The 24,961-nt window shown below is 52.9% G+C and overlaps 1 protein-coding gene across 1 annotated transcript; it reads left to right on the top strand.

The window, feature by feature from the left end:
• Window positions 1-1,512: 1,512 nt before the first annotated feature.
• Window positions 1,513-23,655, top strand: ATN1 (atrophin 1). Its single transcript, XM_054269752.1, has 10 exons — window positions 1,513-1,759; window positions 15,514-15,701; window positions 15,900-16,037; window positions 16,407-16,520; window positions 17,822-19,836; window positions 20,025-20,247; window positions 20,356-21,073; window positions 22,240-22,383; window positions 22,615-22,795; window positions 23,336-23,655. The coding sequence occupies exons 2-10, from the start codon at window positions 15,624-15,626 to the stop codon at window positions 23,367-23,369; spliced, it is 3,645 nt and encodes a 1,214-aa protein (XP_054125727.1). The 5' UTR covers window positions 1,513-1,759; window positions 15,514-15,623; the 3' UTR covers window positions 23,370-23,655.
• The last annotated feature ends 1,306 nt before the right edge of the window (window positions 23,656-24,961 follow it).

The following is a 24,961-nucleotide window of genomic DNA, read 5'->3' as shown; positions in this document are numbered from 1 at the left end:
GGCACCAAGATATTTGCATCCAGGATAAATAGCGAGGCCCCGAAATGGCAGGGTACCCCTGGGAAGTGGGTGTGGAACACTTGGGAGCCATCGGCTCAGAAGGGACATTGCTCGTAATGATTTTAAAAGCCTTGGGGTGAATGGCACTGCTGAAAGCCCCACGAGGAGAGGACCACATCTGTATTCAGTGCTGAATTTGGACGCCGTACAGTAAATAGTGCTCAGAGCCATGTAAGGGACAATGAGAATTGCTGAATAAAAGCCCATGGAGAGCACGCCATCCAGCCTGCTTGCTGAGAGGTCCTGCCGAGGAAATATTTTGGGATTATGCTTGAAGGCCATCAGAGTGAAACTTGCCCATCTGCACACTAAGGCTCCCTTATTTAAACACACAGCCGTGTTCATGCCTGTGAGACAGCTCCAGGTTTGCCCCCACGACTGCCGTGCCTTCTGCAGCTAAAGGGGCAGGAGGGGCAGCACTTGTGGCATCTCCTCGGCCCCCAGCCCGCGCTCCGCGGGCCGTCCTCCCGCAGCAGGCAGCGGCTGGAGCTGGATTAGCCCCTCGCCGGGCTGGCCGGCTGACAGAGCCGGTGGGCTCCCGCCTTCCCTCCCAAAGCCCTTCCTCCGACAGCAGCTTCTCCAAAATGGCCATGGACGCCATGAACTTGGCCAGCGAGGGGAGGCAGCCGCGTTTCTGAGCAGCCGTGGGGGAATGTTTCACGTTTCCGTGGCTGAGCCCCGCCGCACCCCCGCACCGCGCGGCCGCGGCAGGCGGCGGGGGGGCGATGTGGCGCCGCTCGGGCGAGGCCCGCGCCAGCCGGATCCCGCATCCCGCCGCTGCCGTGCGCCAGTCACCCGGGGGGCCCCGCTCGCCGCCGCCGTGTGTGCGTGCGCGGGTGCCGGGGGGGCCGGGCCCGGTGCGGGCAGTGCGGAGCGGCCCCCGCACGAGGCTCGCGCTCCCTTTGTGCCGTTGCCTGGCAACCGGGCGGGGGATGGGAAGCGGGATCGGGGCATGGATGCGCGCGCGGCCGCACGCCGATGAGCAGCGCCCGTCGGGCGGCCGCCGCCCCCGCCCCCCGGGAGGCCCCGCCGCAGCCCCGGCCGGCCGCCGCCCCCCCGCAGCCCTCGGCCGCCCCGGGCCCGTCCTGCCAAAAACGCCCCGCCGGGCTCTCTCTGCCCCGCTTCGCCCGGCCTTTGTGCCGGCGCCGGGGGCCCAGCGGTGCGGGGCGCGGCCGCGGCCGCGGCGGGGGCCGGGCCGGTTGCTCGCCCCGCGCCCGCGTCTCCTCCTCCCCCGTCCCACGCTGCCCACGGGTGGGTTGGGGGGTGCGGGCTGTGTGGGGTGTTTCGCGGGGAGGGGCGGCGGCGAGCGCGGAGCGGAGGGGCGGGGGAGGGGGCTCGTTCTGGGCCCTTCGGAAATGGGAGGTGGCTAAGGCGGGCAGCGGTGGGAGCGATGGGAGGGCGGCGGGGCGCAGGCGGAGGCGCCTGAGCGCGGCGGGAGAGGGGGCGACACAGCCGCGGGGCGGGGGGGCCCCGCTCCCCGCCGCACCCCCCCTCCCGGAGCCGCTGTCCCTGCCACCGACCGGTTATTCCGGAGCCGCGAGAGGAAACGAGGGAGCGCGGAAAAGGAGGAGGGAGGAAAAGGGAAAAAAAAAAAAAGAAAAAAAAAAAAAGAGAAGGGGGGGCAGCGTTTAAATCCCTGCCCCCCGCTCCTCGCCGCCTCCATTCCTCCCTTCATTCGACCTCCCCTCAGGAGCCGCCGGTGAGTCCCTCGCCCGCTCCCAGCCGCTCCCGCCCCGCTTGTCATTGTCGCCCACTCGCTGCATTCTTTCGCGGCTGGATTTTAGCCCTCCGGTCCGTCTGTCGGGATGGGGAGCGAGGCGGCGCGGGGGGGGGAAGCACCAAACTTGGGGGGGGCAGGAGGGGCGAGAGTGCGATTAACCCCCGCAGCGCTGGGGAAGGGTCCCCGGCGGTCCCTGCCCCGGCGCGGATGCGCCGAGGGGCCGGCAAGGAGCCGGGACAGCGCCGCGGGGCACGGGGGCTCGGCGGGGCGGGGGTCCCGGCCGCGGCTGGGGGCGCTCCGGCATCGCCGGGGGGCGCTGCCCGCCCGGGGCTCGCCGCCCGCCCGGGCTGCGCTGCGCTGGAGCTGGACGGCGGCGCGGCGCCTTCCCTCGGAACAGGGGGCGGGGGTCGCGCGGGGCTCCGCGCCCGCCGCGGGGGTCCCGGGGCGGGGACACCCCCCGCCGCGCGCCCGGCGTGACGTCAGCGCCCGCGGAGCCCCCCTTCCCTGCGGCGGGAAGTTCGGCGGGGGCAGGGCCCGGGGGGCGCGGGCGGCGGGAGTTGGGAGTTTGCGGCCCGGCGCCGTGCGGGGAGCGGGGCGGCACAGCGCCCGACGGGACCGGCTCCCGCCCCGCCTGCCTTCGACGGGGGCCCGTATTGTCCCCGCTTGCCCAGGTGCGGCCGGGGAGCGGGCAGGAGGAGCTGGGAATAGCGTTTCCATCGCGGGACCGAAAAGAGCCTCGGCTCTCCCCGCTGTGGCTGCAGCGGGCGCGGGTGGGATTCGCCCCTCGCCGCTGCCCCTCCTGTGGCACGCCAGGGTGCCGCCCGGGGACCGGGGCGCTGGCCAGACCCCTTACGGCTGGGTGGCATCGCGGTGGCGGCTGCGCTCCGCTTGAAACGGCCCAGATCCTCGGTGTGTCCGGCTGGTTGTCCGTTTGTTATTCAGGATTCCTGGAGAGGTGGCATTCCCACGTCGCCCTTTTGGCTATGCCATGGAGCCGGTGGCTGTTCTGGCTTGCTGGCCTGTGGCCGGCCCGGCTGCTGTTGCCCGGCGAATTGCCGGCTGTATTTTGCCGAGTGGCCGCTGTGCTGTTGAAGTGGCAGCCATTTGGTCACCGTGGCATTACTTTGCACGCCGCCTTTGCTCGCCGTAGAGTTGTGCCCTGATAGCTATTGTACGTTCCCGAAGTTGCTTTCCAGATGGGCAGTGTCTTTCCTTGCGTTTGCCTCAGTGCCGTGGCTGCCTTGAGTTCCGCAGCCGATTCCTCATTTGCCAGGATGGCTACTGTAAGAATTTGTAGGGCTTTTGTCTGCAGGGTCTTTTTTTTTCTGGGCTGTGCCTTGAGAAGCAGCGTGCCCTTACCGAGCTCGGCACCCAAATCTGTCGTCATTATTTCTGGTTGTACTGGGTGGATTGAATCGGAGCTGCTATGCTTTCCAGCCTTAAAAAAGTGAGGAGAAAGTGGTGGGCCATTATCCTGAGGTGTGCAGCAGGAGAGCGAAGGAGAAGTTGGAAATGCCGTTCATTTTGTGTCCACCTGAGTGCTGGAGCACGGTTACACGCCCTTCAGGTGTGAGCTGCCTAAAGCTGCAGAGTTCAGCCTTGACCTCCCACTGGAGAATGCCACAGCTGTCTGAGTTGAAAGCTGGACTCCCTTTTCTTCTAAGCCCCAGGGTGTTGTGAATCACTGCTGTGCTGCACACACATCCCCAAGGGGCTGGAGCTCCATTACCCATGGATGGGACACTTGTAAATGTGAATGATCAAATTGTTCATTTGGAATTATTCTCGTTCTCTCTTGTCCTGTTTCTTGGCCAAGTTGTTGATGTTATTTTGTGTCTGTCATTAGTGATGGCACAACCAATCATTTGTGTGTTTCCCCAGCTTCTTAGGAATGACCTGATCTTTGAAACCAGATTTTCCCCGTTATGATTCATGATGGAGCTTTTCAAGCATGGCCAGAGTGAACTTGTAGTACCATGGTTCATGCTGGAAATTATAAAAACCTCCAAACATTTGAAAATTAAATGTGCAGTGAATCTTAATGAACAAGATGAACAGGTTTAACCTGCTGCAGTGACCTGCCTTTACCTCTCTTCATGTGCATTTGCCTCCTCCCCTGGGTTTTGTACCCCTTGGATACCTCTGAAAGGTTCTTGCATTCTCACCTTTAGGTTTGCCTGAAACAAGGAGTTATGATGACATTTCTTGTGGATGTACTTGTATTCCAAAATGATAATGGTCATGCAAGGAACTGTGATTCTATAGCATGGTGAGATTGCTGCACTAAAAGCAGCCTGATCTGTCTTGTTCTTCAAGAGGAGGAGGAGGAGCATCTAGTCCAGTCAGACCAGGTGATCATTGTAGGTCCCTTCCAACTGAAATATTCCATCCTGATTTATTTTGTGGGTGAAAAACATCAGGCAGGTTTTTCTCCTCCCAAAGTTCAGCTCCTGTCACTCCTTGTACACCTTCCCAGTTTGTCCTGGAGCCTTCTCATGTTTATCAGTGTTTTTCTTGGGATGGAGGTGGAGTTGAGAGGAGCAGTCCATGTGGAATACAGAGCTGTGTAGGGAAGGTTTATTTATTTACCAGGTCTGGGGTGTAATAATGTTTGCAAATGCAGTCTCTGGAATTGGTTTGTGCACATGTTCAGCTGTGCCCCTCCTTAAATACCTACCTGAATGTTAGTCCATCTTATATTTTTGCTCCTTGTGTAATCCCTTTTCTTTTGAGAACCTGGTTTTCTCTTCTGTCAGACTTTATCTTCCCCAGTTCATTTATTTCTCCCAGTGTCTTTTGGACAAATAAACTATTTTCTTGCCTTCATTGGATTTTCTGGTCTCATTCTTCCTCCATTAGGAGATGCTTTGGAAGCATGACATATATATTTCTTGTTTATCATTTTATCTCTTCCATCTGTACTTCTTGAAGACTATGTCTGGTGAAGTACAAAATAGCAGTGCTTTACAAACTTCTTAAAGGCTGAAGGAGAAGGCAACACAAGTTCTGACTGTTCAAAAGTGAAGGCATCTCTGAAGAAGTCATGCTCTTAACCAAGAGAGCACACCTAGGGTAGATATTCTCTGCAGAATTAATTCCCGAGGTCCCTGCTGGAGTCTGGTCGCAGCGGATGGTTTAACATGGACATGAGGTGCTCCCTCTCAGTGCCTTCCCTGACCTCCTGAGGCTCAGCAGTGCCCAGGCCTGTGTGGCCGGGCTGGCCAGGTGCATGTCCCACTGCTCTTTGTCCCGTTGAGATGAACACTGGAGAATCTTTCTGTCCTTCCAGGCACGTGCTGGGCAGTGGTGGGCCCACAGCCCACGTTGTCAGTGAGGTGTGTATGGAGAATGGTGAAACACAAGGGGATGTTTCCACTTCAAGTGGCTTGAGCTTCACCTCCCTACCAGTCTGGTTGGCTGTTTGGGCTTCAGATGTTTGGGGATAACTTGGCCAAGTTCAACAGAAGTCAACTTTGTGAGGAAGCGATCCCTTCAGAAGCAATGCTTGGCTTCCAGCTATGATAATCCCGCAGAAGTTTCTGACTGTCTGTTTTCTGTGTCTGTTGTGGCAGCAAACACTGATTTGTTGTTGTCTCCTCCTGTAAAAATATCAATGTTTGATTGATCGTTGTGGCAGTATTTTCACCTACAAACCAAAGGCTAACTGCAATATCTTCTCCAGGCAATTTCAGCCAATGATGGCCTGTCTGGGCTTTGCTGAAGAAGGGGAGCTGGTTGCTCTCAATCTTACTTCATGTCTCTTGCCCTGGTGACATTCTTCATCACAGAGAGTTTAGCTGGAAAATTTTAGTCTTGTACTTCCCTGCTGTACAGTGCACTTGGTGATAGCCTGTTTCTTCCACAAGGTCTTTCTGCACTATAGATCACTTAAGTGAAGGTTGCATTTGAGCAACCTTCTTCTGTTTGGATAGTGAATTGGATTTACTTTATGTGTGTATATATATTTATGTGTGTGTGTATATCACAATATATATGGTAGTTTGTAGAATATAATATATCTTGTATAAAATATAATGTTATATAGTTATTAAATTTTATATTGATATATATAGCAGAGTGTATTGGATATAAAGTGTATCTATAGCACAGTATTTTGGATATACTGCTCTTTTTTTTTCTTTCAGGCAGTGCAACAGATGAAGTGATTCACCTCAGAATTATTCAGGGTTTGCCAGACACATAAAGAGGGCCCACCCTCCATGAAGAATGGTTTATCCAGTCATGGTTATCCATCAGGCTTTCCTCATAAATTGCTAGACCATGGCCTTCAAAGTCCATTTTCACCAGAGCTAGCTAGACCCCATCACCTTTTGGCCAAATTCTATGACTGCTAATGAGTTTAGTATTGAAAAACCTGTTCTCATCAACTGGATGGTCTGTGCAGAAAATATTAAGAGCATTTATTTTACAATAAAATAAAAGAAAACCCTTAAAAATTCAGTGATACACTACTTGCACTCCTATGCAAGTTTTTCAAGTGAATAATTTCTCCTGCTTTTCAAATTTTGCGCCATTCCTCTGTTCGATTTGTCTGGGTTTATCCATTGGATATGGGGGTCTTTGTTGTGTAGGTTAAAGAGCTGTCAGAAATCTTCCTTTGTAGTGCTCATAGGCCATCTTCAAGTCTTTTAACATTTTCTCAGGTAAGCCATATTTATTTAGCTTAAGGTTATAAGGGGGAGGAGTTAATCACATTTCTCAATTTGTCAGCATCCTTTTAGGAGTACACAGGTAAAAATGGCATGCACTACTCCCATAATTGCCTTACCAATCCTGGGTACAGTCAGGTGAAAATCACCTCTCTTTTCCTGCTCCTGAAAAATATTCCTTTCTCTGTGCACTGGTGAATTTCACTCATTCCAGAAAAGCCTTCTTAGAAGTCTTTTCAGACTTCTGGGATGAGAGATGAGGGATGAGAGCAGGATCATCCCACTTGGCCAGTGCTTGGCCAGTAGACCAAGGAGAAGTTGTGGGATCCCAAGCCTGGGAGTGACTCGAAGTTTACCAGCGACTCATATCTGCTGTACTGCTGTTCCTCTGGCCATTTCCCTGTCCCTAGTTCACTTCTTTCCTTCTGGATGTGTCTGTCCATCTTCATCGTGTTGTCTTTGCTGTCAGTCATGAATCCCTGCAAACAGAGAATCTAAAGTGTGTCCCTTGGGTCAGTGGCTGCAAAGTCATGGAATCCTTAGGTTGGAAAAGACCTCCGGGATCATTGAGTCCAACCATTAATCTAATAATGTAATTTTCTAATCTTATCTAATCTAGTCCAATCCAATCCTGTGCCATTTTCCTCTGATACTCCTACAGCTTCCAGCTGTTTCTAGCTATCCAGAAAGTGCCAGTGATTCTCTCTTGAATGAAACTCTCCAGTCTCCCATCAAACACGTAGAACCTTCTAGCACCCATAGTGTCCTTTAATTGGAAATTCTGCAGCTACCTGTTTCAGGAACTACTCTTTTTAATTGTTTTTGAACATGTTTCTTTGTAGTGTTGTTTGAGGGTCATCAAATTTGTACTGGAAAAGACAGTAAAAAAATATTTCCTACCTAACCTCTAATTTTTATATATGGCTTTAGGTCCCCAGTCACATCCTCACTTCAGTAACCTTTTCTGTGGACAGAGATGTCTAACCCGCTCAGTCATGCCTCTTCATTGCCCCTTCTGGTTCCTATGGAAGAAGCAGAATTGCACACACATTTCAAGATGTGGGAAAGCCATAGGTTTGTGTGGGGGCATAATGATGTTCTCCTCAGGAAATTCTAGCATGCAGTTTACTTTCTCAATGGCTGCTGGATGCCGAGGTGCCATTTCATGGATCTGCCTCTTATATCCAAAGGGTATCACTTTATATCACTTTATATCCAAAGGATATCACTGTGAGTTGCACTGTCAGCTCAGAGTCTGGATGTCCCTTCCAGCTCTGGCATCCTCCTTTGAGTCTCTGGGCAACCATCCTGTGATGTCTCTGAGTAATTTGCTTTGCATTCTTAGCAAAGGGACCTCTGTGTATCAGAAGAGGGCTGTGAGGTGTAACACAGACCCTGGGCCCCTAACAGCTCCACAGGTAAGGTGTGCTCGGGTGTTGCAAATATAGAAGATGCTGCACTTCATAAAATAGTGAGTGTGGGGAATGTGATGTGTCCTTCCTCTGGATCATGCATCTCTAGGCTCCATCCCACTTGCAGAAGGCAGAGCCCAGTGTGGATTTTTTTCTGATCCAGCACTGGGCTCTGCCAGCCTGTATCTCTGAGAGATCTGGAAGCCCTCCTCTGGGGAGACAGAATGATTCTGCTGGGATTTTTAAGTAAATCTGTTACATACTTAACAGTTATTTTACTGTGCCCTCAGGAATTGTTTTACGATTAACATAACCTTCTTTAGTACATCTAACCTTCATTTAGTGAATCAAACTTTATTTTCAGTTGCTTTTGTAAAAATTAATATCTTCTTCTATGCTGTAAATTAAGCTATTGTTAAATGCATGAATATTTTTATTATTTATTACCTTGCTTTAGCTCTATTATTTCAGTCTGTTAATCATAATTTTTTTTTAACAGATACATTTTTATTTGAATGGAGATTCCAGAATTAGTTTTCATACTCAAAATAACATTCTTGTTCCTCATGGTTGTGCAAAATTAAGAAAACAAAACATTAATATAGGCTTAATAAAATGTAAACTAGCTTTATCTCCTAAGACTGCCAGTGCTCTGCACAGTTATTTTTAGTATTCTTATTTGGCACCCTTTCCTGAAGCGGGAGCATTTTAATTTTTATTTATTATTTTACAGCAGAGAAAGAGCACATAGGTAGCCTGATAAGTGAATTTGCCAACAAGTACATATAAGAAGGATTGAAGCTGTTGCCTCAAGATGAATCTTTTTTTTTGCATGGGAGGTGTTATTTTAAAATAATTTTAGGATATTTTATACAATGATGGACTGGTGTGGATTGAAAGGGGCCTTAAACATCATCCAGTTCATCCCTCCTGCCATGGGCAAGGACACCTTCCACTGGACCAGGTTGTTCCTGGTCCCTTGCAACTTGGCCTTGAACACTTACAGGGTTGGAACATCCACAGCTTCTCTGGGAAACCTGTTCCTGTGTCTCACCACCCTCATAGAAAAGAGTTTCTTCCTCATACTCAATTTAAATCTGCCCTCTTTCAGTTTAAAACCATTGCCCCTTGTCCTGTCACTGCAGGCTCTGGTAAAAATTGTCACTCTACCTTTCTTATAAGCCACCTTTTCATGCTTAGAATCTCAGAATCACAGAACCATTAAGGTTGGAAAAGACTTCCATGATCATCGAATCCAACCATTGGCCAAACATCACTTTGTCAACTAAGCCATAGCACTGAGTGCCATGTCTGGTCATTTCTTGAACACTTCCCAGGATGGTGATTCCACTGTTGCCCTGGGCAGCCCATTCCAAGGCCTCACCACCCCTTCAATGAAGAAATGCTTCCTGATGTCCAGCCTGAACCTCCCCTGGCACAGCTTGAGGCCATTTCCTCTCGTCCCATTACTTGTTGCCTGGGAGAAGAGGCTGATCCCCACCTGGCTACCCCCTCCTTTCAGGGAATTGTCCCAGATCCCTGTCCTTGCTGCGCTGGAGACCCCAGAGCTGGCTGCAGCACTCCAGCTGGGGTCTTGCCAGGGCAGAGCAAAGGGGCAGAATTCCCTCCCTCACCCTGCTGCCAGTGCTGTTTTTGATGCAGCTTAGGACATTTTTTGTCCACCTGTATTGCAAGATTTTTGCCACAGGGCTGCTCCCAGCCTCTTCATTCCCCAGTCTATACTGATCCTGGTGATTGCCTTGACCCATGTGCAGGACCTGCGCTTCACCTTGTTGAATTTCATGAGTGTCACGTGCTTCCACTCCTCAATCCTGTCAAGGTCCCTCTGAATGGCATCTCTCCCCTTTAGCCTATCAACCACTTGACTTGGTGTCATCTGCAAGCTTGCAGAGAGTGCACTCTATCCCACCATCTGTGTCATTGATGAGGATATTAAATATATCGGTCGCAGATCCTTGCGGGACACCACTGGTTCAAGGTTTCCAATTTGACATTGAACTGTGGACTGTAACTCTGGATGGAGCCATCCATCCAGTTATCAAATATGATGGAGACTGGCTTGGCAACCATGTCAGCCAGCTCCCTCAAGACCCTGGGATGCATCTCATTGGGTCCCTTGGACTTGTTCACGTTCAGTTTCCTCAGGTGATCTCAAACCTGACTTCTTAAGATGGGATTGTGAATCAGCTCTTACATAGAAAGATAGATGTAAATCGAGAGAGTCCATTCAGCTTGTGTATTAAAAGTGTGTGTGATTCACCCTCTGGCACAGAGTGGAGTTTCTGAAAGCATACATTTACATTTATTGTTAATATTTATTTTAACACATCACATAGCGACCCATTCTATGCTATTATATTTTGAAGACAGAAGAATCCAGTGAAATTCCAGTACACTGCCAGTATGAAATCTGTGTCTTTATGGAAAATAACAAAAATTGACAGCTGTCACTATTTTCATACTGGATTTATATTTTGACCTCTTGAGCAGTAGTCAGAGTTTGCACTTGTGTCGTAGGTGTTTCTGCCTGAGTTTGCCACATAACACTGAGCTGCCAAACCTGGCTGGCAGGGCAGGTCTCAGCCCTTCCTGCCCGTGCCTGATGGCTGCTGGAGGTTGGATGTGCCTGTCCCAGCCCTTGTGGAGGGCTCTGCAGAGGACTGGAAGGCATGTGCTCTGATCCTGGGGTCTCTGGGTGCAGTGACCTGCATGAGAGTGCCCTGCAGGAGTCCTGTTCTTTGATTAATTCACTTCCCAGCCTGTGTTCACAGCCCCTGCATCCACCCAGTGTTGTAGTTACTTTGTAGGAGATAGGAAAATGCCTTTGTTTGAAAACTACCTTTCATTTGTATACCTTCGTGTATTTATTCTTAACAAGATTTACTGAATATAGAAGATTTGCCAGTCATGGCAATATTCACACCCAAGATAGTATTAGCCACAAATGTTTGCCATAATGGTATTCAACCATTTTGGCATCCTAATCCCTTTGCTTGCAGAATCATTTTCCCTTTTACAGGAAGGTCACACTCCAGGTATGTATCGAAAGATGGTGACGTGCAACCTCAACCTTGGCCTGTTTTCTCATTGCTGTCCAACACTGAACATGGTGCCCTTCCTCTTCCTTCCCTTTCTTTCTCCATCATGCCCCATAGTGAAATGCCAGGGTTCAAACATGAAATCAGGTAATTAGCCATTGGGAAATGCTGTACTTCATGTTGTCTGATTGTAGTGTCTGGGACAAAACTTAATGTTTTCAGGATCGTGCACAATCATTAAAACTGATTACATTTCTGGAAAAATTCCCTTCATTTTAAAAAATGAGGCAGATTGAGACAGGAGTTAAAAATATTTGGGACTATCATCCCATCATTCATTGAGCAGTCATATATATATACACACATACTACTCTTCTTCTTAGTGATCTTTACCCATCAAGAGGGATCCATCAGTTAACATTCCAGCTTATTTTCAGGACACTTTTCAGCATCTGCAATGTGTTAAAAAGCAGCTGTGTTCGTTTTGCCACCCTGGTTCCTCCCTCCAGTTCTAGTCCATCTCTTTGTAGAAGTGGGAAGAGAAAAAACAGGATGGGAACAGAGAGCTATTGAATTGCAGAGAAGCAGACTCAGTTTAATTCTCACATCTGACTTCTGAATCCCTGCCTTTGCATACCAAATACCTTGGATTTCATGTAGGATTTTGGATGTGATTCCTACATTTCAGAAAATGACTTAAAGAGTAGTCACTGTGTACTTTAAACAATTCCCAAATGAAGAAGACAAGAGGTTTGCACTTCAGAACATCTGTACTTAGGTTAAAGCAGGCATTCCACTGATTCCTTGCTCCAAACTTCCATGGATGAGCATCTACTTGCATGGACTAGCATCTAGTGGAAGCTGGCTTTGTCTGTAGTAAATAAACCAAAAAGGGGCTAATGTTAGCTCTTTTTCTTAAATGACACTGATGCACGAGCCTTCATCTCTCCCTTCTGCTGGCACTGGCCCTAGAGAGGGCTAGCTGGACCTTGGCTGGTGTTTGATCTTCTCAAGCAGGCTGGAGCCCTGGACTTGGGCTGTGCATCCTGAGGCTTGCTCTGCCACTGAGCACCTGCTGAAGTGTCAAAACCCTGCATGGCTCTGGCAGCATCTCCCTGTCTTCCTGGTCTCAGTGGAAACGTGTCCTGGCTGCTGGAGATGTGCTGGGTGCAGCCCTGCCTGCAGCCCCAGCGTGTGCAGAGCTTTGGTTTGTCATTTACACTTCTGGCCAAGCCCTCAAATACCACCCCAGGAACTTGGTTCCCATTTCCTCTGCTTCTGTTGCAGTCTAGGAAAGTTTATTTCCTCAAAGCCACAGCCTAATGTGTAAATGCTCTCCTGAGCCAAGGACAAACATTCAGCTTGCTTTCTAAGAGGTAAAACCTGAGTGCTTCTCATTTGAGATGGACTTGTTTCCAGTTTGGTAACCTGGGAGAATTGCTCCACATGACAGCCTGGGGAGGAGAGAACCCATCTGTGTCCTTCAACAAAAGAAAAGCTGAACCTTGTATGCTTCTGGCTGGTGGTGCAGGACAGTCCAGGCTTTGGGAAGGAGAATTACTTGGAGCTGAGGAGGAGGAGGAGGAGGAGCAGGATCCATTTTGAATGCCATGTGGGGGATGCCTGTTGAGTGTGTGTTGCTCGCAGGAGACTTCACCAGGGCTTACAGGAGAATATGGAGGGGTTTGGCAATAAGCCAAGCCAAGCTGGGCTGTATGAAACACAAACAGAAAATTGCAATTTGCAATGCCTCATAACTCAGCTGAACCTGTGAAGGCTTCACAGGGCCAGGGAAAGGTTAACCCTTCCACAGCAGGCCTGTCACGTCTCACCTCCTAACCAAAACCATGGAGCCCTAAGAACCCTTCAGAGACATGGCAGGGATCTTCAGTGATGGGAAGGGTGAGGTGTAACTTACTAGTTGTACAGGCTCGCATTGCAGGCTTTAATTTCATAGATGTTAAAATTAGAAGATAGATTTGTGATCCTCTCATCTGGCCATAACAGTTGCTATACTGCTATACTAATAATGTGTGCATCAGTTCTCTTACATATTTTAGTAAAGTCTTCACTGTCTAAGTGACAGAAACTTCTGCCTCAGTCAGTGGTTGATTATGTCTCTTGAAATACCACTGGTTGTTTCTGGCTTTGTTTCTTACTGCATATTCAGCGGTTGGAATAAGTACGGAGTGGGTATCCCTTTGAAAAAGGGAAGTTTCATGTGGTTGGCTGCATGTTATTTCCCTGCTGACTGACTTCTCTGGGAAGAGGATGGTAATTGTGTGACCTGTGTGCTGCATTATCACTCTGGCTTTGGTGTGGGAGGCGTGGGTGGCATCCCTGTGGAATGCAGGGAGCAGTGACACTGGTAGCCTGCTGCTGCTGCTGCTGTGCCTTCAGACTGAGCTAATGCTTGCAGGTTGCCACCATGGCATGAGTCAAAGTTGAGTTAAATTAGGATCACCTTAGGTATGACAGTTGTTTGTTTCACATAAGAAATGTTGATACTGGATGTTCATCTGAAACAGCATCAGTGTAACTGGCTGAATTAGCAACCAAAGGCCAAAGCGAGACAGAAACATGAGCCTGTAAACAAGAACGGGTGGGGATTGGGAGTGGGCTCTGCCTCCATTAGGTCAGTTACAAACCACCATCAGCTATTTTCCTATTAAAGAAGAGGTCTCAGTTAATGAATTGATGTGTGTGGGAATTAATGCTGGATGAGTCCCCCTGGGGCTCTTGTGATGAAGGTCAAATAAAATATTAATGGAATTAAAACAAACAATCCCCTGATTTTCCTAAGTACCTTCCGGATGGGTTTCTGTAAGCGTTGGTCAGGGAAGATGTGGAGCCCCAGGAGAGACAGGCCAGTGTCATCACTCCCATTTCATGGTCAGGCAGATGAAGACAGTGGAAAGCAGTGACCCTGGGGCCACACAGTCCAGCAACAGGGCTGCACAGGACATCTGAGAGTTCTCCTGTTGGGTGCTTTTGCTCTGATCCCTGTTTTCAGCTCCCTTCTCAGAGGAATGGAAGTCATCCAGATTGCTCCTGCACTGCTTGGCTGGAAGGTGATTTTTCCAGGTGTGGGATGGTCTTCGGGAGCCCCAAATCCATAGGCTTCTTATTCACAAAATTCCTCTGTGCTTTCAGATGAGAGAATAAAACCCAGTAGTTGTGGCTTTTTTCTGCTGGTGCTTCTTCCATGGGACACATTCCCTTGTCTTTCAGATTGTCCATTCCAGAGGCTGAGTATAGCAACTCAGATGACAGGCTTGGGAAGGATAAAGTCTTTTTGGTTATGTGTGTGCAGTGCAGAGCAGTGCAAAAGGTCTTTAGCTTGCTGGATTCAAGCAGGCTAACCTCAGGAGCAGTATCCCTGAATAATTTCCTCCAGTTCCCAGGCTAACACAAACATGGTACTTTCATAGTCCAGGGTAGGAACTGTGTGATACAACAGGGTGTTAAATTCTACAATAAAATGCTTTTGGACATGGCACAAAACTGTAAATTGTTCCGGAGGGGTCTCAGAAATCTTCCTGCAGCTGCAAAGTGTAAGGATGTACTCTGCATCCCTGGGTGTGACTCGGTCTGGTACACAGAAACATCAAGTGTTGAGGAGGAGGAGACCCTGGCAGGCACGCCAGGCTAAACAGAGCTGGTGATGGTGTCGAGTAAAAAACAGAGCTAAATGTGTTTCCTCGCACCTATTTGTGTACCTTGGGCATGGAACAGCCCGAGCAAGACTTGTCACATTTCCTGCATAACGTGATGGTGCACGAGTGCATGTGGATGTGCTCTGGAGAGGGCAGGGCTGTACAGTGCCCTTCAGCAAAGGCCACTTTGCTGAATGACAGATGACACAGGGCTAGCGGATGGCAGCACATGGCCAGGTAAGGGTGGTGGAACTTTCTGCACTGACAACAAGAGTGAAGATGACCTAACAAAGTCAGAAAAATTGTAATTTGGAACATATCTAAACACTTTCCTGTTATTTTTTTCCCAAGGAAAGGAAAATACTAAAATTACTCTGGAAGACAGATAACATCCTGATAACTGTTCCTTCTTGCATCCTCCAAAGCAGCGTTATTGGGGCCCAAATCATGGAATGAGATAATCACAGAATGGCTTGGATTAAGAGGAGCCTTAAAGATCATCTACTTCCAACATCCCTGCCATGGACAGGGGCATCTTCCACAAGAGTTATTCAAAACCCCATCCAGACTAGCCTTGAACACTACAGGGTTGGGGGATCCCTGAGGCAACCTGTTCCAGTACCTCATCACCCTCAGAGTAAAAGAGTTTCTTCCTAGTTATCTAATTTAAATCTGCCTTCTTTCAGTTTGAAGCCATTAAAAATGAATACCTGGCATCATGCACATATCACTCCCAGAAATTGGAAATCGAATATGGCAGTGGGCAAATCTTTTCCCACACTGATGGGAGAGTTTATTGCATTCTTGGTGAACAGACTCGAGTCTCTAAATATGGAAACAATAATAATTTTGTCATATTTCTATAGCAAACCATGAAAGAGTGTTCTATAGTTCACTCAGTCTGTCTCCCCCCTCATCTGCTTGTCTGCTTTTCAGGATCCAGAGGGATCTCATTGCCTGGCTGGTGTAATTCCCCCTTCCAGAAGAGCTGCCCACCTCCATCTCCTCGGAAACAGCCGAAGGGGGTTGTGGAGTCATAAAAATTTATGTTTTCATCAAACCGGGCCAAGGAGAATGGGGGTCCCACACCCAAAAGAATGAAGACACGACAGAACAAGGACTCGGTACGTGGGGCGGGACAGGGGAGTGGGACACAAGAGCCAGGCTGGAGGTGTGGGTTGGAACTGAGGCTCCCTGCAGAGGTGGTGGCCATGAGTTTGGCACAGTGGAGTGCAAGGGGTTCAGGGGCTTTGGGAGGCTGGGCACAGAGCAGGGGCAGTGGGAGAAGCAAAGCAGGACTGACACAGTGATCCCTCTCTTAGATGTCAATGCGGAGTGGACGGAAGAAAGAGACTCCGGGGCCCCGAGAGGAGCTCAGGTCACGGGGCCGAGCTTCCCCCGGTGGTGTCAGCACCTCCAGCAGTGATGGCAAGGCTGAGAAATCCCGACAAGCGACAAAGGTAATACCAGCTGGAACACAAGTGTGGGTGGCCAAGGACTGCCAGATTGGGTGGGATCCCTTTGAGGATCCAGAGACACAGTCCAAAAGAGATCCACAAGTAGCCCGTGCTGGGTTAGCTTTCTGAAATGGGCCGAATCCCTCTTTGCTCTCATCCTCACCATCTTGCACTTTCCCAAGAACTGGTGTCCAGTCTCACCAGACCCTTTTAGTGCTCATTTTTGCCGTATGCCGGGTCCGTGTTGGTCTGCTAGTGTCATTGACACATGTCCCATGGTAGCTGTGTCTTACCTGCAGTCTCTGAAGACCTGTGGGGTTGGAAGATTTCCCCACGACCCTCCAGCTCCATGTTCTCCTTGTCTCCTTGCAGAAAGGCCGGTTGGAGGAATCCTGCACCCCCAAGAGCAGCAAGCAGGGCCGAACAGAAGAGATCTCAGAGAGTGAAGGGGAGGACACCAACGCTCCCAAAAAAACCAAAACTGAGGTGAGCTCTCCCTGCTGTGATTGCTGGCATGTGCCCAGTCCAGAGCAAAGGAGTCTGCAGTTCCCTGTCTGTGCTGCTCGAGGTTCTGGCTGCTTGGGAGCCTCCACACCTCGGGGGTTTTCCACTGCAGCTCTTCCAACCTAAATGGCATCTACAAAAATGGCACCAGGAGTGATGACTGAGCACATGGAGGCTCTCTGTCTCATTTGCCTTGTGTTCAGGGGGCTGCTATGTTGTCAGAGCTGGGGATGTGCCCTGCCTTTTCCAGCTTAGTGCTAAGAGCCTGGCTCCATGCACAGCCGCAGGTTGGGCTGGAGTCAGTCCCTTCTGATCCCCAGCACAGTGTGACATGGAGGCGCTTAAGTCATGGTGGGTTCCAGGTGACAGTCATGCAACACCTGCTCATGCACACATAGAGCCGTGGCAGGGCTCTTCCAAACACTGACAGCACCAGGCTGGATTGGTGGTTGGGTGGTGGGAAGACTCAGCTCTTGTGCTTCTCCATTCCCTGTTAGACTGTTCAGGGAACTGCCCTTAAAGGCCTGCAAACATGGGGATGCTTGCTCGTGTTAAGAGGTCCTTATAATTCAACCACCTTGGTTCCACTTCTGTAATTTTTCCACATGGACAGTCTGTTCAGCTCAGCAGTGGTATTTTTTCAGCTTAGCCTCCCTTGTTTAGAGTGGCACTTGTTAGTTCCCCTCACCCATGATGACTGCTAATCACCAGTGCACATTGTCTGAGGCAGCAGGTGGTGGGGAGGAGCAGGGCTTGGGAAGCACAGGGGGAACTCCTGGAAGTAAGGAGTGGAACAGTGAGAGGGGTCTGGGTGGGAGCTGGTCTCCTTGACCAGGGAGAGCTCTGCAGGGGCAAGAAGAGCAATTCTGGGTCTGGGGTCTGTGCTGGGACAGCACACTGTGGCATGTGCGGCTCCATGCCACTGGTAATACCATGTCCTGGCCAACAGCCCATCAGCCCATCGCCCATGTTGTATCTATTCCCTCTCAGCCTTGTGTGTAACAGTTCCTGCCCTCCCTCACTGCCTCTTTACACAAGGTACCCATTGTTACCTTCTTCCTGAACATGGAATGCTCATGAAGGACCTGGGAGCACTGGAAAGGAGGCAGGAGGACTGGTGTTATGTGTACCTTGCCAGACAATGTCTCCTTTCCTCTGTGAGGTTTTCTAGTGCTGGGGTTAGCAGAGAAAGGTCAGAAAACAAGTTCTCTGGGGACTTGAAGTGTGTCATGTGTGGTCTGGGAGGCCTCATAATGCCCCTTTCCTCCTCCTTCCTACTTCAGGAGTTGCCCTGTCCTCCATCCCCATCCGATGTTGACAGCCTTGACGGCCACAGCTTCAATGATGAGATGAGCAGCGACCCGCGGGACATCGACCAGGATAACAGGAGCACCTCGCCCAGTGTCTACAGCCCTGGGAGCGTGGAGAACGACTCTGACTCCTCTTCCGTGCTGTCCCAGGGGCCGTCTCACTCCTACCACCACCCCCCGCTGTTCCCCGAGAGCCCGCCGGGAGCTGCCCCTCCCGACAGCCTGGCCCGCCCGCCAGAGCCCAGCTTTGGGCTCCCGGGCGAGGTGCACCCCCAGGGACCCCCGGCAGGGAGTTACCATTCCCAGCTGGAGGGCCAGGCCTCACGCATTTTCCAGGCTCAGGCCCCACAGACACCTGCCTCCTCCTCCTCCTCTTCCTCCTCCTCTGCTGTTGCTGCCCCTTCCGCTCCGCCTGCCTCCTGCTCATCCTCTTCCTCTTCCTCCTCCTCTTCCTCCCACACTCCCCTTTATCCTGCGGCCAATGTGGTCCAGGTTGGGGCCAAAATTGCAGGTGGAGTGGGAGGGCTCCCAGCACCAGGGGCTCGTGAGCAGCCCCTCAGCGCCAAGCACAATCCACCCCCTACCACCCCAATCTCGCTGGCGTCGGTGGGAGGAGGGCTCCCCCCTCAAAAGACGCCCCCAGCCAACCCCCCGGCCGCCCCCCCGGCCTCGGCCCCTTCCTTCCCCCACGTCTCCTCCAACCTGCCTCCCCCGCCGGCCCTGCGCCCCCTCAACAACGCAGTGGCCGCCTCCAGCTCCCCAGGGATGGTGGGGCAGGCCCTGAGCGGCCACCTGCCCTCGCCCCACAGCATGGGGCAGGACAAGGCACCGGCCCTGGCCCCCTCCCGCTACCCGTACGCGCCGCCACCGCTGCCGCCCTCCAGCTCCTCTGCCCAGTACCCGCAGCCCTCGGCGGGCCAGCCCCTGCCCAGCTACAGCGCTTCCTACGGGCACTCCTTCCCCCCGCCCAGCGGCCTCTCCGTCTCCAGCCAGCCCCCCAAGTACACCCAGCCCTCCCTGCCCTCGCAGCCCGTCTGGAGCCAGGGGCCGCCCCCTTACAGCCGCCCCCTGGGCAATGCCGGCTCCCACCCCGCCGCGCCTTTCCCTGGCCAGTCCCCCCATCACCAGCAGCCTCCCCAGCAGCACCACCACGGTCACGGGAGCAGCGGGGGCGTGTCCCCAGCAGCCACAGCTCCTCCCCAGCCCCCCGGGGGCTACCCCCACGGCCTGGAGTCCAGCAGCCATCACCCTTCCCATCCCACCTACGGGCTGCGCCTCTACCCTCCCCACAGCCAGGCTGCCTACAGCCAGGCTCCCTCCGCCACCGCGGCCGCTGCCCCCTCTTCCTCCTCCTCCTCCTCGTCCTCATCCTCTTCCTCGTCCTCCTCTGCTGCCTCTTCCCAGGGAAGCTACCCCAGCATGTGCACGCACCCACCGGGGCAGAGTCCTGCCACCTACACCTTTCCCCCGCCGCCACCCCCGTCCCCTGCTCATGGGGCCGGCCCTCCGGTCACCTCTGCTGCCACCACCCTCTCCACCGTCATCGCCACCATGGCCTCCCCCTCTGCAGCCCCCTACAAGACGGTCTCGCCCCCGGTACCCCCATCAGCTGTGGCCCCCTATGGGAAGCGGGCAGCCTCCCCTGTCCCCACTTTCCAGCCCCCAGCCCCCTACAAGCCGGGCTCACCGCCCACTTCCTCGGCTGCCCCTTTCCGTGCAGCCACCCCTCCTGGCTACCGGGTGGCCTCTTCCCCTGTGGCGGGGGGCTACAAAGCCCCCTCACCCGCCCCCTCTGCCCCACCACCCTTGCCAGGGAGCATGGCTGCCCCGGCCCCGCCGCCACCCCCGCTGCCCCTCAGCGCTGCTCAGATCAAGCAGGAGCCGTCGGAGGAGTACGAGCCCCCGGAGAGCCCCGTGCCCCCTGCTCGCAGCCCCTCGCCGCCCCCCAAGGTGGTGGATGTGCCGAGCCATGCCAGCCAGTCAGCCAGGTGAGGGGAGACTGATTTCTCCAAAGGATGGGGAGGGCCTGTATGGGGCAGGGAAGAGGAAATCACCCCAAGCCTGAGGTGCAGCTGTGCCCTTTTGCCTTTTTCATGATGCTCTTCACATTCCCACAGTAGCTGTCCCTGGCTCACCAGCCCTGTCAGCACTGACAGGCTTCCCCTCTCATCCCCAGATTCAACAAACACCTGGACCGTGGCTTCAACTCCTGCTCCCGCACAGACCTGTACTTTGTGCCCCTTGATGGCTCTAAGCTGGCCAAGAAAAGAGCAGACTTGGTGGAGAAAGTGCGTCGAGAGGCTGAGCAGAAGGCCCGCGAAGAGAAGGAGCGGGAACGGGAACGGGAGCGGGAGAAGGAGCGGGAGCGGGAGAAGGAGCGGGAGCTGGAGAGGAGTGTGGTAGGTCTGGGAGCCCCACTGCCGCCGCGCAGCCAGGGCGGATGCTCGAGGGCCCCCTCGGCCGCTCCCCGCTGGGACCCTGAAGCCGGTCTCTCTGCTCTTTTGCAGAAGATGGCCCAGGAGGGCCGTCCGGTCGAGTGCTCCTCCCTCGGGCCGGTTCCCCACCGCCCCTCCTTCGAGCAGGGCAGTGCTGTAGCGACTGTTCCCCCATACCTGGGCCCCGACACCCCGGCTCTGCGCACCCTTAGCGAGTACGCCCGGCCCCACGTCATGTCCCCCAGCAACCGCAACCACCCTTTCTACGTGCCCCTGGGCGCCGTGGACCCGGGCCTGCTGGGCTACAACGTGCCAGCCATCTACAGCAGCGATCCGGCCACGCGGGAGCGGGAGCTGCGCGAGCGCGAGGCCCGCGAACGAGACCTGAGGGACCGGGACCTGCGCGAACGCCTCAAGCCTGGCTTTGAAGTCAAACCGGCCGAGTTGGAGCAGCTCCACGCCGTGCCCGCCGCTGCCATGGATCCCTTCCCACGCCACGGCGGGCTGAGTCTGCAGACGGCCCCCGGCCTTCATCCCGCTTTTCCCTTCCACCCAGGGCTAGGCCACTTGGAGCGGGAGAGGCTGGCGCTGGCAGCCGGCCCCACCCTTCGTCCCGACATGTCCTACGCCGAGCGCCTGGCGGCCGAACGCCAGCACGCCGAGCGGGTGGCCGCGCTCAGCAACGACCCTCTGGCCCGGCTGCAGATGCTCAATGTGACACCTCATCATCATCAGCATTCCCACATCCACTCCCACCTCCATCTGCACCAGCAGGATGCCATACACGCAGGTAAGGGCTGTGTGGTGCTGGTGCCCTGCGCAAAGCCCTGATTTCTGTCCTACTGTGCCTTCCTTGCGCTCCCTCCCTCTGGCCCTGGGGAACCCTAAAAGCTGACAAGATTAAACTTTGAGGCCGTAGATCTTCAGCCAGAAGAGCCCAACATCATGGTCATTCTTCCTTTTTCCTACTCCCCTCCCACCAAAGGCACTGACACTGCTGATCAGTGGCCAGGAAAATTGTTTGCCCTGTGTCCTTTTGTTGTGGATCTGTGGGGCCACAGTACAAGTGCTGTAGTCCCGCTGACTGCCTGGGTGGTGCTGCTGTGAACTGCATTCCTTACACTGGAGTCTGCAGAGGGAGGAGGAGCCCTGCTAGAACAGTTTTGGCAGTGTCCTTAGGACTAATGAAATGCTGGTTCTCAGTGGCTGCAGATAGTAGGATGGGATGGGATGGGATAGGAGGTGGGCTAATCATAAGGAACTGGAGGCTGCTGTTCTTCAGAATTGAAGGGTGGTCCCTTCCATTTCCACATCCTGCAGGAAAGCAAGATAAAATGTTTAAAGATGAAAATCTCAGGGAAGTAAAGCCCAAGCTACAGTGCAATAGGAAAAAAGTGTTGTGCCTGCTCAGGTGCTGTGAGCGGTCAGTGGGGTCTGGTGTCAGTCACAGATGCCGGCTCTGAGCAACTGCTCAGAGATGGCACAAGGTACAAGTGAGTGTCCATTTTCCCTACCATCCATGGCTGGGCACCTTAGTCTGGCTGGGAGTCCAAACCACTAGAAACAGAATCTGTGCTGGATAAGACCTGGAAAAGAAAGCACCCAGTACAAGTATGCACATGAATGGCGATTGGGGGTGACAGATGGGCGTGATATGGGGTGCAGATCTGATTGCAGAGCAGGTCCTTGCAGAACTCTGCTGAACTTCTAAAGAACAGTATTTCTTCCTGAGTGTAGGGACAGAGCTCTGCCAGACTAGTTCACATGCAGTTCGATGCAGGCAAAAACAGTAACACTCAGAAGGAGATGACACTATGTTGTTTAGCTGTGAAATCATCCCATCCCTAACACACTCTGATCCTCCCTCCATATCTGTTTTGTGAGGCCTTGTGCCTGTCTCTGTGTTACTTGCTACAAAGCCTGGGACAATTATCTTGTGGTATCTTTTCTTCCCAGCCTCAGCCTCTGTTCACCCTCTAATCGACCCGCTTGCCTCGGGTTCACACCTCACCCGGATACCATACCCAGCTGGAACCATCCCCAACCCTCTCCTGCCTCACCCTCTACATGAGAATGAAGTGCTGCGCCACCAGCTCTTTGGTAAGGAACTTCACAGGGACTGCTGTTCTCCTCCAGAGAGCATCAGCAGAGTTCCGAGGGGCAGGGGCGTCACAGGACCAGACTAAGATCTGTTAAACAGGTCAGGACAGGCCGGTGAGCAGGTCCTGCACGTGGGAATGGGGGAATGGGGGTGCAGCAGGGTCTTGGCTGAGCTGTGGGGCCTTGGATGGAGCATTAACTGGGCTCTTCTCTGTGTCACTGTGGCTGCAGCCGCGCCCTACAGGGACCTGCCGGGCTCGCTGTCGGCGCCCATGTCGGCGGCGCACCAGCTGCAGGCCATGCACGCGCAGTCGGCCGAGCTGCAGCGCCTGGCTCTGGAGCAGCAGCAGTGGCTCCACGCCCACCACCCCCTGCACGGTGTGCCGCTCCCCACGCAGGAGGACTACTACAGGTGTGTGGAGCTGCTCTCTCCTCACAGGAACGCCTCCAGGCCCAGCCCTGGCGTGGGGCTGGCACAGGCAGCGGGAGCAGGGAAGCATTGCCCCTGGAGCGGGTGGCTGTGGCCAAGCCCACACCGGGAACAGGGATGCTTTGCCACGGGGCGCAGCTGTGGCTGGCCACCAGGAAGGTCTGCTTGGCAAGTGGCTATTCAATCCCTTGGGAGATCTCAGCTCCTCCCCTCTGAGGGGGGAGATAACTTTTATATGTTTCACACATGTTAATGCAGTTGTGACTAACCCATACCCCTGCCAAAATACAAAACATTTATAAGGGTTTTGCCAAGATTAGGAATTCCCAAGTGCATGGGGAGGCACACTGGGAAAGAGAGAGGTGGAATGTTGTACCTTTTCAACAGTATCTCCTACTCCAAGGATCTACAAAACCTCCCAAGCCAGCAGTGTTTTGTGGGTCCAGATGAACAAATGCAGGGAATGGCATAAATTGCCTTTTTTTCCTTTCACTATCACCTTGTTCCTCTTTTTTATCCTAGCCACCTGAAGAAGGAAAGTGACAAACCCCTTTAAATGGACTTCCACTGTCAGTGTGACATCATCATGTCTTTCTCTCAAGAGGAGCAATTAATCAACCAAATCCTGGGGAGGGGAAGCTGCAAAGTGACACATCCTGATCCCACCATGCAGTAAAGTGCAAGAGAAGATGACAAAAAATATGGGATGGCATCCTGGGAAAAGTGGAGGAGAGCAAATGGGGAGGGCCTGATGCACCAATAATAGACCTGAAGCGATTGGTACGTGGTTTCAGCTGAGCTCTGAAGAGAAGAGAATCAGCACTGCACAGAGCTCAGAAAGACATAGACTGACATGAAGTCAGGGTGGCAGGAGCTCCATCCTTTGTTTTGGGGGAACAGTTGCATTAAATAAAAAGTGCAGAGCATTGCAGGACTTCATGTACAGGATGCTCCTGCCTTTTCTGCTTCTGCAGGAGGAGGTGCAGCCAAGAAATAACTGCAAACACAAAAGAGCCTTTTTTCAAGATTCCTCCTCAACACCCCATCCCCCCCTTTAACTGTAAGATACTGCTTAGCGATACAGAAAAGCAACGTGGAACTTTTTCAGATTACCCAGAGCAGCTTCCCATTCTCCCAACATCCCTTCAGATGCAAACAAAGCGTTCCAGGTCCCTTGCTGAGCGGCCTCTCCTGCCTGCGGAGGGTCCGGTCCCAGCCATCGGGGTGCAAAGCACCGCCGGACTGTTTGCAGGATGGGGGCTGTGCTGTCCCCAGCTGATGGGAAGGGGCGCGGCCATGAGGTGCTAAGCACCAGCAGACTGTTTTGGAGACTGCCATCAGCACCGTGACCCCTCTGAGCCCCGTGGGGAGAGCTGGCATGGCCCAGCGGTGACACTGCGTCCTGGGACTGTCTGTAAGATGGTGGCTGCCCCTTTTCCCTCACCCCTCCTAATTGATGTACTTTAACTCATGCACATCCTATTAGACGTGGCAGTTTTATGTAGCAACTTGTGACTCCCTTGCCCCTGCGTGCGTGTTCTGATTTCACAGTTGTATCTCTCGATTGGTCCCCCATATATATATATATTTACTTAACCATTAAAGGAAAAAACAACCAACAACCCAGCTATGGAAAAGAAAAAAAAACAACCACCCAAAAGATGTTTCCCACGCACTCCCGAGCCCTGACACACATTCTAATAATTTATATATATAAATATATATATGAAGCTCTTAAAAAAGGAAAAAAAAAAGACAAAAAAACCCTTTCAGAAACGGGACTCTGGTGTGTTCATTTCTTTGCAGTGGGGCCAGGGGGAGAAGGGCAGACACACTCCCGGTGAAAAGTGGGAGAGGCTGGAAGTGGGCACCGCCTCGGGAAAGGCGTGCGGGAGCCCGGCAACAACGGGAGGGGCGGGGCGTGCTCGCGGCGGGCCAATGAGAAGCGAGAAATTTGCATACGGTCCGGACGGCACGGCTGGCCCGTTTGGCGGCACCGGAGACCGCCGGTATCGGCTTTGAGCGGGGCAGGCGGGCGGCACCCGTTCGGGGACCCGCAGGGAAAACTGCCCAGGAGAAGAGCGGCCCTCGCCCTCACCTCGGGGTGGGTCGGCCCGGAGGGGGTCCTCGCCCGTGCGCCGTTTCCGG

Source organism: Melozone crissalis, unplaced genomic scaffold, assembly GCF_028551555.1.
Source record: "Melozone crissalis strain CALT ecotype California unplaced genomic scaffold, PUWL_Pcris_2 ptg000008l_1, whole genome shotgun sequence".
NCBI classification, from domain to species: Eukaryota; Metazoa; Chordata; class Aves; order Passeriformes; family Passerellidae; genus Melozone; species Melozone crissalis.
Note: the sequence above shows the minus strand (reverse complement) of the source record. Positions and strands in the feature narration are given on the sequence as shown.